This window comes from Pyricularia grisea, chromosome VII, assembly GCF_004355905.1.
Source record: "Pyricularia grisea strain NI907 chromosome VII, whole genome shotgun sequence".
In the NCBI taxonomy this organism is placed as follows: domain Eukaryota; kingdom Fungi; phylum Ascomycota; class Sordariomycetes; order Magnaporthales; family Pyriculariaceae; genus Pyricularia; species Pyricularia grisea.
In genome coordinates, this window is record NC_044975.1 from 3,166,997 (window position 1) to 3,182,214 (window position 15,218).

Below are 15,218 nucleotides of genomic sequence, written 5' to 3' on the forward strand. Positions count from 1 at the left end.
CGTCGAAACCGGGTCGGCTAGGCGGGAGAATCGTCGACGCCTTTTTGGAAAAGAAGCCCTCAAGGTGGGCAAGTGCTTTGGGCAACTTGGCTCGTACTTGCGCGATGTGCTCCGGGTCTTCCTCTGCAGGGAATGGAATGGGATGTCCATCGTGAGTCTTGTTCCATTGCAGGGCTGATACCGCATTGAGGCTGGTTGTAGGCGTATCGTTTACTGGTACCAGCGGTATAGGCTCCGTGGGTAACGGGGATCGCTTCCATCGATCTTGACGTGGGTCGTTAAGAAGGGCACAAATATTTGCTGGCAGGGCTTTGTTGGAAACGGTCTTTGGGATAGTCGGAAAGGCGCTAATTTCTGCGATCTGAGCCTGGTTTCCGTGTTGGCGTTTAGGGCCTTGAAGTATCTTGCGGACCTGGATGCGACGGTCTTCTTGTTCCATCTTGCGGTCCCGGCGGACTGCGTCAGCTTGGGCCTCGAGGTCCAGAGGCGGATTTGAACGTTGTACAACGATTGCGGGTGAGTATTGGGCCATGGCGGGCAGGTCGTTGGGCCAAACGAAGCTGCGGGTAGCTGGGAATAAGCCTACTCGATGCTTCGTCCACCATTCTTGTCCGATAAACACATCGTGTGCCGTCTCGAGGAGGATAAATTTCTGCCGTGGGAATTGTCGTCCGTCGATTTGCAAAGTGAGCCGAAGGTATTCGGTGGCTCTTGCGGTAACCTTCCCGTTAAAATCTCCAAAGTCCAAAGGTTTGGGGAGCTTTTTGATAGGTAGCTCTAAACGTTGGGCGACCTTTTTCGCGAGGCTCGGTCGAATGGATAAGTACACATCTGCTCCGGTGTCACAGAGAGCTTGGGCGTTGAGACCACGACCTTTGTCTTGCAATTGAATGGGAGCAAGGAAGGTGTTTAATTTGGGTGATCTATCGATTTTGGCTATCTGAGGCATGCAGACTGCCGAGGAGACTTCCGGCAGCCTTAGCAGTTTTCCGAATCCGACGAAGATGAGCTGTGGCCGGATCGTTCACCAGCTTCTCGATCGCCTTCGTGTTGAAGGGCGAGAACGGCGGCGATGTGAGCGGCCTTTTCGGGGCAATTGCGTGCCAGGTGCCCGGCTTCTTTGCAAAGGAAGCATCTACCCTCAGTGACCAATTTGGCGTTTTCTCTGCTGGGCGACTTCGGGGCGTCAATGGTCTGTGTGCGGGTTTGGTTCTTGGCTTCCTGGCTGTGCCGGCGATTCTCGTGTCGACGCTGTTTGCGTTCGGCGCTGGCTGAACGCTCACGGCGCTCTTCCCTCTTTTTGCGGTTCTCGCGGAGCTCCTCCCAAGCGCGTTGTTGGGCCAGCGCCGAGTTCGCAACTTCTCCGGCAAAGGTCTCGTACGAGATATTTGGGTCTTTGGATAGGCTGAGAAGCTGGGGGTTCAGGTTGGCAGGAATGTGCTCATAGAGAACCAACTTGCGTTCCGTTTTGGCAATGTTGGCTTTATCGGCTAGGCTGTTAACCTTGCCAATAAACTGGTGGATGTCTGTTGACTTGTCCGACAGACTAAACTTCAGGTGACGAAGCTCCTCACGGGCTTTGGAGGCTTGATTGTCATCGTGGTAAACAGCGGCTAGGGTCGCGACCATTTCGGCCGCGCTGCTGAAAGGCATAATGGTGGATTCATAGCGGCCTTGGATAAGGTCGTTGGCAAGCCCTTCAGTGAGGGAATTGATCACCGCCATGCGGCTTCTTTCTGTTTTATAAGTTTCGTCGTCCTCTACAAATTTATCTGCGATTTTGGTGATCCATTTATCAAAACGATCCTTATCACCATCAAACATGCCGGGGTCGATGCCGGCTTTACGTGCCGTCCTGTCGTAGGCAGGGTTTTTAGCATTTTGGTTACTTCCGTAAGGCTCAAATGCTGTCCGGGCAGCGATACCATGGGGCTTAAACTCAGCCCCTCCAAAGGCGCTGTTCAAAGGCGTAATACCGCGGGTTTGACGGGTGGCATTGTTACTCCGGGTGGCAAGCTGGTCTTTAAGTTGGGCAATGGTGGCCAAAAGATCTTGCAGCTGTGATTGAGTGATGGTAGCCTGGCCGGTTGTGCTTTCGCTTTCGTCTGCCATTTCGCTTCTCATTTGGGCGGCAGGCGAGGGCGCTCTGCTTGGAGATTTCGGAATTTCGTTCCTGCCGTCTGACGTTTTGGCAGAAGGTTGGTGGGGAGGGCTTCGCGCCTCTCCTGGGTGCTCAGAAACTGACTCGTACTCGTACGATCCGTCAACTTCGATGCTGTCGACTGGCTGATCTTGCTCTGTGTCGGATTGGGGCTCAACGGGCTCTTCAGGCTCTGTGTTGGCGCTGGTAGGAGCGGGCTCTACTGGCTCTGGGCTCACTGGGGCAAATGTAATCTCTCCGTTTTGATCCGAACCTTCGGTGTTGGGAGTAGCAGTGCCTGAAGCCAAATTATCTGGCTTTGCTGAGTTTGCGTTTGTCACGCGTTGGGATTGGCGAATCGGTGGGCCGTAATTCTTACGCGGCGACATTGATTTCGCGAATGGTGTCTTCTGTGGCCTAGTTTACCGTCGTGCACAGCCGACGTGGTGAACGATTGAATGAAGGGATTGAACGATATATTTTAATTGCTTCACCAGCAAATCATAGTGAGTTTAGAATTATGTCACGGCCAGGCATACATTGGAGAACCTCAGTGTATTAGGCGCTATCGACGAAAATTCTAAACTGAAGAGAAGAGAGAAATTACAATCGACGACGCGCTCAAGAGACGCGCTTAAATCCGGAGGTAGTGGATCCTTGTCCGATCCCTGGCTCGGTGTGGAGCCGAGTCGTGATTCTGAGGGTAGGTCTAGGGGCCTGATCCTCACAATTACCCCGTTGGTTATTTTTATAAATAAAAAAACTGCCGCCTCCACCACCTAGAAAAATCTTTTTTTTATTAAATTTATTGATCGAATAATTTAAATTAAAAGCAAATATATATATCTTTCGTTTAATTTACGTTTCGTTTAATTATATATAATTTATTTTCGTATCGCCGCCTAATTTCAATGTTTAAATTAAACCACCCCTGCTTCGTAATGGTGGACCGAACGTTCCACATACCTTTTAACCACACGGTTTTTCGACCAATTAAATTGGCCGAAGAAATCGCGCCCGTTTTAATTTGAGGATATTTTGTTAGTCTCAGGGCTCATCCCTGAACGGCGCGATCCCAATTGAGCTGTGGCTCAATTGGTGGCTTTGCTTTGTACCTGTGGGTCCAAACACAAAGATCACAGCGGTTCAGGTCTGAGGACAACTTGTTCATTTTCGTCGCAAGTGGAGGTGATTTCGGCATTTCGGCGACCGACACTCCGTTATAATTAATTAAATACAAATCGTAAAAATATACGGTTTGTACGTTGGATATAGCAATTAGCAAAATAATTAACAACGATTTATTTTATATTTTTAATTATTATATTGGTCGAATTGGGATATAGGTGGCTTTGATTCGCAAGTGGAGGTTGGGTTTTTAAAAAAAATTGGAATTTTTTGATTTTTTTTAATAATATTTTTATTTTTGGATATAATTTAAAAACTTTTGGACGTGGAGGATAATATATACGTATATATTATATATATAAATTTTTATTAATATATTACGTAATATAAGGTGTTAAATATTCGAATAGGTAAAATATTAAATATTTTTAATAAATTTTGTAATCGAAACGGGTTTATATTTTTACCAATTTTAACGATATTAATGTTACGACCAGATAGTTGGGCCGGTACCAGAGAGGCCAGGTGGGGTCACACCCCTCCTGACGACACTCGCCCAGAAGAAATACCGACCGGCAGAACAACGATTACCTAAGGGCAAGGCCACGAGATTTTACGTGACCTTACGTGACGGCTAAAGGAATGGATCTCTATGATTTGTAAAATTTCAGTTGAAAATTACAAATTAAATAAATTAAAAGAAATTACATTTGGAATATAGTTTATATAAGTTACGCTTATTACCATGTAGATAGATTCGATTCTAGGATTGTTTAGCAGCAATTAAATTTTAATTAACCTCAATATTTACTTAAAAACGATTATAATTTCACCCCCAGTTATTGAAAACCCTAGTTACCCAATTAGACGTTCAATTGCTTTAACCTATTGTATTTTACTATAAGAATAGGTTACCCCGATACCTTGATCGTAACATTTTGATTGCTCCTGTTTAGTATTTTGCTTTGAAGTATACCGAGTAGTACCGCCGAAATAATATCTTCCAACAGAACCACCCCTTAGACCCCCTTTACTATTAACGTTCCGGCCAACGCTGACGCTTTACGTCAAATGGTCGCGACGCTTTAAGCCGAAAATCGACAATTCCAGGAACGAATGACCGAATAAACTAATCGAGTTAATAGAAACTATATTAAATACCCTTTACCATTACCATACGATGGCACTATAGGTACCTTGCAGGGATTTTTTACGGGAATCCGGGTATATTTTTATTTTAACGAGGATAATTTCGATAACAATGCAAATAAGGTTATTTACGCAGTTTCGTTTTTGAAAGGCGACGCGTTCGCCTGGTTCGAGCCAACCTTACGAAACTATTTGGACCATAATAAGGAAGAAAACCGTAAGGTTAAAACTAACCGTATTTTCGACAATTACGACAATTTCGAAAAATGCCTTAAGGGAACATTCGGTAATCCAGACGAGGAACGTACGGTTAAACGTAAACTGGTGCGCCTTACCTAGACCAAGTCGGCATTTAAATATGCCAGTGAATTTCGATAAATTACCGCTAAGCTATTATGGGGTAAAAAGGCCCTAATGGTACGTTTTTATGCGGGATTTAAAAAAAAGGTTAAAGACGAGCTGGTTAAAAAAAAACGACCCGATATATTAGTAAAGTATGTGGAGCTAGCGGTTAAGATCGATAACCGACTATACGAGCGAAAATTGGAACGACGCGAAAGACGCAGCGTATGGGGCCCAACCTTGCGACAAGCCAATATAGGACGTAAATACCAATACCCCAAGCCGTTTCGCCAATATAGTACCGCGTACGGTACATATAGCGGACCTATGGACCTAAACGCAATTTAATACCGATAGCTTCGCAAAAACCCCAAAAGTGGTAAATATTTTAAATGTAATAAACCAGGATATATCGCGCGAAATTGTCCCGAGGCCTATAACGGTATTTTAGGATTTGCCACGGATTTTAGGGGCAAAGCCGAGAAACTACGAGGATTTAATGCCACCAATTATAACCAGACATAGCCTGACCAACATAGCATGATGAGCTGGACTACTTGTTATAACGATAATTGCATGACCTACAATAGTTCCAAAATCGACGCAGGCTGGTACCCGCAAAAACCCCGAGGCATTCGAACCTTAGCGGTAGGAAATCGAATATTTATTGGGATAAGGTAACCAATTAATTTATACCGATAAAACGCCAAATTACCCGAATTTATAGATTCGGACGTTTTAGGAGAATCGGATACGGAACCATTGGGATAAACCTACCGTATTAAAATGATAAATTAACCATTAACCGAAGAATTAAGTAACGATACTGGAGAAGGTTCCAGCGATGAAGAAGACGTGATCCCAAGTATGTATAGTGCAGCAGGGGTTAACGACCCGTACAAATACGAAAAGAAATAAATCGATTTATACCGAGACGACCAATTAGTGCAGTTCCCAGGCTATACTTTAGTCCAGCAGAAACGGGACCCTATAGGATATGTAGCACCGATATTTGGAGATTACCCCAAGTTGAATACCGTATACCCGGAATATACCCACGTCTTTTGGGCAGAATGTTTTAAAGATAATTGCGGAATTCATTTGAACAAAAAAATCTACCATAATTTTTTCCTACGACGACGACTAATAACCGGAATCTACGAGATTTATACAATCCAGGAATTACCTAGTTGGGAAATTAAAATTAGATTCCGAAACGAATTAGCGGTTATTTTTACATTTAGCGACGAGTACCCCATGGCGTGTTGCCACCAGTCCAATTTCCTATGGTACGAATGTATTCGCAGTGTGTGTAAGGTTTACATGCTAGCCAAAGCCTAAAATTGGCATGTACGAAAGTAACGATACCAGGTACCTGTACCTATGACTAAGGTCGTATGGGACCCGCAAATAAAAGATAAGTAGGTACTTACGAACGTACGCAGGATACCAGTGCCAGCAAAGTACCCATTTAACCAGGTTAAAATGAAAAGCAACCATACGCCCCGAAATAAGAAAACTAAGGACCTACAGCGCGAATCCAATAATTCAAAAAATTAGGACAGCTAGACGGTATAGGGTACCGGACGGCGAAAAAAGGAACGGAAATAAGAACCTTGAACGCTACGCAAAATACGGTAACAAAATACGAATATATATTTTTTAATATACGATTTAATGGTAAACCTATACGAGCATTTTTCGATAATGGAGCATAAGGTAATTATATATTCCCAAGGATTGTAAAGGAACGACGGATACTTTGGTAATAAAAAAAAAAATTATACCAGTTGCAAACCGTGGAAGGAAAGGTAATTTTATACGGGAACGGTATTATCGAAATAGAAACCGTACATTTTTAGATGGAAAACTACGGACGAAAGGAACGAATTATTTTGGATATTACGGAGATAGGGGATAAAAATATAATCTTAGGAATCCCCTGGTTTAGGAAGAGCAACCCTAGGATAGATTGGATAATCGGCCAAGTCCAATGGGAAGAGTACTTAGTTATTAAACGACCTCCAGTTTGGAAAGGTTTATATAGGAAGCGTAGGGTACGGAGGAACTAAACGAAATAAATGGCGTATTTACAGGGAGGACGACCAACCCCGGAGCCAATATTGGAAGAAAAGCGACTATCTACAGACCAAAACCGATCCAATCGTACAATACCAAACGTAGACGGATAAACCGGAAACGGCAAAATTCCAGAAAAATACCAGACTTATATCCGACTATTTAGCCCAAAGTTCGAAATAGGATTACCCGAATATAGCCCATTCGACCACGAAATACCATTAAAAGAAGGAACCCAACCGAAATTCTATAAAATATACGGTTTAAATCCAATATAAATGGAGGTATTAGACGAGTATTTCGCAGAAAATCTTAAAAAAGGGTATATTAGATTATCGACGTTACCAGTAGAATACCCAATCTTTTTCGTACCAAAAAAGAACGGAAAATTACGATTATGCGTAGATTACAAATAATTAAACGACATTATTATAAAAAATTGCTACCCGCTTCCGTTAATAGGAGAATTTCGAAATATATTTTACCAAGCGAAATGGTTTACGATATTAGATTTTAAAGGAATATATAATTTAATCCGTATAAAGGAAGGCGAAAAATGGAAAACCGCGTTTCGTACCAGGCGAGGATATTACGAGTATTTAGTAATGCCTTTCGGTTTTATTAACGTTCCGGTAACCTTCTAAACCATAATTAACCACGTTTTCCGGGAATGCCTAGACATTTTCGTCGTTGTTTACCTGGACGATATTCTCGTTTTTTCCAAAACGTTGGAGGAATATAAAAAATACGTCCATATAATTTTACAAAAGTTATAAAACGCCAAACTTTTAATTAAGCCCGATAAATGTATTTTTTACAGTAAACAAGTTAATTTCTTAGAATATACCATCGTTTTTGGAGAAATTAGGATGGAAGAATCGAAAATTTAAGCAGTAAAGGAATGGCCTTAACCACAGAACGTGAAAAACGTTCGAACCTTCCTCGGATTTGTGAATTTTTACAGAAGATTTATTAAAGGATACGGCGCGATCGCCACCCCATTAACCAATATAACCAAAAAGGATTTGGAATTCCAATGGATAGAACGAATATAATAGGCCTTCGAACAGTTACGAAACGCAGTAGCGCGAGAACCGATTTTTAAAATACCAGATCCAACGAAACCTTTCGAAGTTGAAACCGACGTATCCGATTACGTAATCGGAGGATAATTTAGCCAACGAAATAAAGAAAGAAGATTGTACTTTTGCGCCTTTTTTTTTTAAAAGTTATATGGACCAGAATTTAATTACCAGATCTACGATAAAGAATTTATGGCTATTATTCGAGCATTTGAAGAATGGAAACCACAATTATCCGGAATTAAATACGAAGTGTTAATTTATACGGATTATAAGAATTTGACCCATTTTACTACTAGTAAAATGTTAAACAAACGATAAATTAAATGGTTAGAATTCCTTTTAGAATTTTATTTTAGGATTATCTACCGAAAAGGAATAGAGAACGGCAGGGCCGACGCCTTTAGCCGAAGACCAGACCACGAAAACACAGTACCAGAAAAAATACGGGTTATTTTTACGATAGACGAAAACGGAAACCTTTTACTAGCGTACCGAAGCCTAATGATAATAAATACGGTAATTACGTTAGAGGAAATACGGAAAATCTACGGAAATAAAGCCTACGGATACCAAAGAATTTCCAAGATATGGAAACGGTTAAAACAATACCATAATTTCCAAAAAATACGATAAAAAGTACGAAAAGCTATTAAGGATTGCGAACTTTGTGCCAAGAGCAAGTCCGCAAGATATAAACCTTACGGATTATTGTAACCTTTACCAGCCCCTAGCAAGGTTTGGTAGACTATTACAATGGATTTTATCGTTAAATTACCACTTTCGGAAAAACTATTTACAAAAATAAAATATAACAGCATATTAATTATAATGGACAAATTTACTAAATACGCCTATTTTCTACCATATAAAAAAAGTAGCAACGCCGAGGAAATCGCTTATACATTTTTACGAATAATTGTTAGCAATTACGGATTTCCAAAAAACATTATTACGGATAAAGATAAGCTTTTTACATTAAGATTTTGGAAATTTTTGATGGAATAATTCGGAACAGATTATAAATTATTAATAACGTTCCATTTCCAAATAGACGGATAAATAAAACGAGCCAATTAGATATTAAAATAGTACCTAAGGTATTATATAAACCATAAATAAAATAATTGGGTACGATTGTTACCCACAATATAATTTGTCTATAATAGTTTAAAAAACGAAAATACCAAGATAACCCCATTTTATGCTAATTATGGATTTAACCCTATAGCGTATGGAAAACTAAGAACTACGATTACGGTACCGCGAGCCGATAAATAAGCGAGCGAATTACGATAATTATACGAAAAATTCCAGCAGGAATTAGAGTTTGTACGAGAAAAAATAATAAAATACGCCAATTAGCATCGGATAAAGGGACTATTTTTCGAGGAGGGAGATAGCGTTTACCTTATTCGACGCAATATTAAAATACAAAGACCTAATAGCAAGCTCGATTTTAAGAAGTTTGGACCTTTTAAGATTAACAAAAAGATTAGCGATACTAATTACAAACTGTCATTACCAGACACTATGAAAATTTACCCCACATTTTACGTATTATTACTGGAACCAGTATTATACGGTATTAGCATACAAAAAATAATCGAAATCGACGTAAAATAAACCTACGACGTTGAACGAATATTCGACCATAGACGAAACCACGGCAAAACAGAGTACTTTGTTAAATGGGAAAATTATGGGTATGAAGAAAACATTTGGGAACCCTTTAACCACTTTTAGGATTGCCAGGAACCGTTCCGCCAGTATTATTAGGAGTTGGATTTGCGAGCAAGTTAGCCAAGAAAGAAAGGACGATTTAAAAAAGCATTACCTATTATTTCCAAAAGTTAAAGACCGATTAGAATTCGAAACCATACTACTAAACGAACTTATAAAGAAATTATTAATATGCAATATAAAACAGGAAATATTAGGAAATAATTGACCAACGGAATATTACGTAAAAATATTTATTTCATCTAATAACGAAGGATTTAAAGGACCCATCGGGAAAATCGAATTCCAAACAAAATTGGAATCCGGAAGAAGCGATTCTAGGGACATTTTAGGAAGGATTTCGGCCGATCGCCGACGTTCCTCCTATTCTGCCTCTTTACGTTCCACCCGATCCAATTTTTCCAAATTATTAATTCCGCGAAATATAGTTTGTATTATTTTTTCAAACTACAATTTCTTTTGTTTCCGTAAACGAAGCAATTTTAGTTGTTTTTCCTAAATTTTTTGCTGTTCCGCTAAAATGTTTTCCTCTAAAGTTTCGACTTCCGTATCCAGTTTCGAATATTGCCGACCGATATTGCGCAATTGGGCGTTAAATACCCCCAATACGTTATAACCAGACCGATTAATACGAAGGTATTTAATGTAACGAGAAGAGTTTTGCGGCGAGATAGCGCAACGTACCATACCGCGCGATTTATAATAAAAACAAGAAAATATATTTACGGAATAAGGAAAGAAAGACGTAAAAAAAGCGTGGCGACGTTCCGTCGACGAGCGACCAAATTTTAATTTAGCGACGCGATTAGACATGGCGCAAAAAAAAAGAGAGTTAATAAGAAAAGAACGAAACCAAAAATAAGGATTAGGGGAATACAGATTATTTAAAGGCCAAAGGGATTTGGCCAAAGGAAAGGAGATTTAATGTTACGACCAGATAGTTGGGCCGGTACCAGAGAGGCCAGGTGGGGTTATACCCCTCCTAACGATATTCGTTTAGAAGAAATACCGACCGGCAGAATAACGATTACCTAAGGGCAAGGCCACGAGATTTTACGTGACTTTACGTGACGGCCAAGGGAATGGATCTTTATGATTTGTAGAATTTTAGTTGAAAATCACAAATTAAACAAATTAAAAGAGATTACATTTGGAATATAGTTTATATAAATTACGTTTATTACTATGTAGATAGATTCGATTTTAGGATTGCTTAGCAGCAATTAAATTTTAGTTAACCTTAATACTTACTTGAGAACGATCATAATTTTACCCCCAGTCATTGAGAACCCCAGTTACCCAGTCAGACGTTCAGTTGTTTCAACCCACTGTACTTTACCATAAGAATAGGTTACCCCGATACCTTGATCGTAACAGTTAAAACCAAAATTTTAATGATTATATAACCGGTAAAAACAAACGTCCACGTAAGTTTTATTTTTTAATATTATTATAATTGCGTATTTTATATATAAATTTAATAAAATTTGCATATTTTTAAATTTTATTTTATATTTATTTTAAATTAAATTAAAAAATAAACGTTATTTTATTATTATATATAATTAATAATAAGGTTTATTATATCGAAAGTTTTAATTATAAAACCTTTTATTAATAAATATATTAATTATTAAATATTTATATAAAATATTAAATTTAACGTATATTTATATAAATAAAAAATTAACGAACGATTATTTCGATAAAAAATTTATACGTGGGTGCTAATATAATTATATTTATTATTATTTTAAAATTAAAAACTTATATATATTATTATTTATATATAAATTTTTAAATAGGGCGTTAAAAATACTAATATTATTATTTATTTTTATTTTAATTTATATGTAACATTTATAAATATAAGGTTTTTACCATTAAAAAGCCCTAATTTTAAATATTATAATAATATTTTCACTATATTTTTACCATTTTTATTTAATTAAATATTCGTAAATAAAAAATACACAGTTAAAAAACTATATTACCGTTGCGCATATAATGCATGTACAGTATATGCACAGTGCGTATACTGTGCAATTCTGTCGCTTGCGACGAAAATCAACAACATGTCCTCAGACTAGAACGGGCGCGATCTTTTTGGCCAATTTAATTGGCCGAAAAGCCGTGTGGCTGAAAGGTACATGGAGCGCCCGGTCCACCCTGCAACGCAGGGGGGTTTAGTCTGAGCATTGAGACTAGGTTTAAGGATAATTTGTTCATTTTAGGCTTAAGTGGAGGTGATTTCGCCAATTCGGCGACCGACACTCCGCTATATTTAATTAAATAAAAATCCTAAAAATAAACAGTTTATAAATTGGATATAATAATTAATACAATAATTAATAACGACTTAATTTATATTTTTAATAATTAAACTGGTCGAATTGGGATATGGGTCCCTTTAATTCGCATATAAAGATTGGGTTTTTAAAAAAAATGGTTTTTTTTATTTTGTTAAATTATATTTCTATTTTTGTATATAATTTAAAAATTTCTGTATGTGGAGGGTAATATATACGTATATATTATATATATAAATTTTGGCTAATATATTACTTATACCTGAACCAGAGTGATTTTTGTTTGGACCCACAGGTCTAAATAAAGCCACGAATTGAGCCACGGTTCAATTAATGGGGCTGGCGTTCAGGGATAAGCCCTGAGACTACCATTAAATGGGTAGGCGAGTAACGTGTAAATGGCCCGTGCGGCCATTCCCGTGATTTATCATTCAATTGATGAATCGAACATATAAATGCCTACTCCAACACACACCCTATAACTTCGAGGCGGGCGGATTTTGGAAATTATAAACGATTATGATAAGCCTCTCCGCGGCAACGGCGTCGAGAAGAAACCCGGATTCTTTTAAATTGGCCTGACATCTCTAGTGAAATTGCATCCTGGGCATATAAGCCCCACCGGCAAACCGCGAAGATGGAATATTATATAGAGTGAGCTGATGGGGCTAGGGACGTATGGCAAGTCATATCCCCAGCACCGCTGTCATGCTCGTCTCTCGGCGTTGCCGTTTAGCTAGTTATTGGACAGATCTACGCTGCTACCGTGGTCAGGTTAACGACTCATGTCCAACCCAGCCTTGTCGGTCGCTGTGGCGGTGTGCGCGCAAGTCCAACGAAATGACTGGGGAAATGAACAAACCTTGGGCCCCAGGCAAATGCGGGTTCAGACTTGAATGCCAGCACCTAGTCCTTATGTACAAGACCACGTCCGTCAGAGTTTTTAACGCCAAGTGCTCGAAGACCTGCCAGTCATAACGAGTTGCCCTGGTGCAGGCTTACATGGTGACTGTGGCCGCTGTTTCTACCTATATAACCGGAGTTCCCTGGCCACAAAGTCGGCCAGATTGGACTTATTCATCCACCGCCGCCACATATTGAATGAGAAGGAAACATCGTGTGCGATCGCCCTGAACCCTATCCGCCATCCCTACAAGAATGTTTCTACTGGTGTGCAGCTGATGGCTCTCGTGGCAACTGTCATGAAATAAGGGTTTGGTCGTCCGTTGATTGGCGCCTGTTGGGGAGCAGCAGGCTTTAATGCGGTTAGATTGTATAAAAATAGGCTTTTATAACGGCAAATTATTTTGCCTCTTTGCGATTCAGAGCTGGGTGAAGCTAAGAGACTTTCATCTATGCGTGATATTTTTAGCGTGGATAAATATGAGCCTAAAAATAAATACTTTATTCAGCATGGTACAGCAAAATGGTATGAATATTGGTCATATTCGCTTGTTGGGATCGGAAATATATATACACCGAAAGTAGTTCATTTTTCAAACTGTGAACCGAGTTTCCAAACCATGCATTTATGTTTCAAGTCTTTACAGTGCTTATTAACAAGGCGTTATATTACATGACTTTTTAACCTTGAAAGAATTTACAATTACTTCAATTATGCAACTCTTCAGCCTCTTTACCGCCACCACCCCAGCTATTCTGGCCTTGGCTGTAGGCGGTGCCAACGCTGTCAACAAGATTTGCAACAGCGCTTTAGTTATACCTTCGAAGTACGATGATCAATTACGCTGCGTCGCAGAATTCCTGCAAAACGGCGAGCTCTTTTATGATTGCCAGGGTCATTCAAACGTGCCAGCCTCGTCCGAAATTAATTGCATGTGGCGGGGGAGAAAGATCCACATCAAGACAGATCATGAATGCAACTGGATGGCACTTCGTGATAGCAATATACCAAAAATGTCGACTGGAATTCAATTTCGAGTGCGCACAAGATGTCATGCCCATCCGAAAAATCCTAGTATAATGGAGACTTGGGACGTGGGGCATGCTGAAGAAAAAGGATGGCTATTGGGCATGCAATATTGAATTTTATAATAGTGTAATCATCAGGTGTCTCGTCACTCATTCCATTCCTGGGCCGGACTGAGTACTCAACATATACTGAACGAAAATTCAACAGCTTTCGCCGGCTTATGAATCTCCTCGCATAGATCTATCAAGGGTGCCACATCAGCTTCATTGTTCAAATCGTCCACAGCAGGATGTCACCGTCGATGGGGCAGCGACATGAAAATGCGCTGTCTCGCTGAATGTCGACGGGTGTTTCACGAACTCTGACGAAGTAGCCACAGCTTCGATAGGAACATCTTCCTGAAGGCGGGCCCGCATAACCCTTCTCGTTTGCGATGGATCGCGACAGGTTGATGAACGCAACCCGAGGCAGCCGCCGGTAGATTTGTTCGTCAAAAGTGACGCTCAACCGCTGGAATAGTCTGTCCGCAGTTTCCAACAGCGGCCCCTCGGCCCTGAATTGATGGTGAAGAACCGTGTTTACCTCTGCTTGGAGACGGGCGCATTCGTTAAAAGCGGAGTGGGGAACCTGCACCTATGCCAGAAAAGGCGTAATCACATCTAAAGCCACACGATTTGTCCAGGTCCTTGAATCTATCCGGGTAACCTCTCTTTGAAAACATGTAGGTGATACAAATTTCATCTCCGTGTCGCATGTACAGAGCAGATCGCAAAATCAGCATATCGCCAACAAAAGCCACGTGAGTGTTCGCAAGGCAGGAATTGCTTGACTAAGAGGCCCCAGTCCACGTAACCTTGGCCAAGTATGCGACCTGCTTTGGTCTTCTAGCGATACATTGCGTCCATGTTGTAGATGTCGCGATCACGCTTTTCAAATTGTCACTTGTCAGTCGACTGGTCAAAGTTGCCCATCTGGTACTCGATCTGGCCCGCACGAAGCATCTCCTTCTGGATAAGAGCCTTGTATTGTTCGGGAATATGTGTTCCTGAGATCACCGAGACGACTGCGTCCTCCAAGGCCTCTTTACTTCGCCCACGTCTAAGATTTACAAGGCATGATTCCTGTGCAAAGAGCATTGAAGTTGATCTTCGTCGGGACCGCAAATTCAAAGCCTCCAAGTAAAGATTTGCAACAGCTTTGAGCTTATGCTCGGCTGCAGGCGCCGGTTACTTATCTACTTTGGTGTCATGGGAGTTTTTATTCTGTTGGCTCTGACCCAAACCAGCACATGTTCTGACACCAAGGTCACTCCC

General features: G+C 40.3%; 1 protein-coding gene across 1 annotated transcript; it reads right to left on the reverse strand.

The window, feature by feature from the left end:
- Positions 1 to 14,175: 14,175 nt before the first annotated feature.
- Positions 14,176 to 14,626, reverse strand: PgNI_10925 (uncharacterized protein; the record flags this gene model as incomplete). The annotated part of the gene is made up of 2 exons (XM_031130899.1): positions 14,176 to 14,458; positions 14,577 to 14,626. The coding sequence occupies 2 exons, from the start codon at positions 14,624 to 14,626 to the stop codon at positions 14,176 to 14,178; spliced, it is 333 nt and encodes a 110-aa protein (XP_030979627.1).
- Between the last annotated feature and the right edge of the window lie 592 nt (positions 14,627 to 15,218).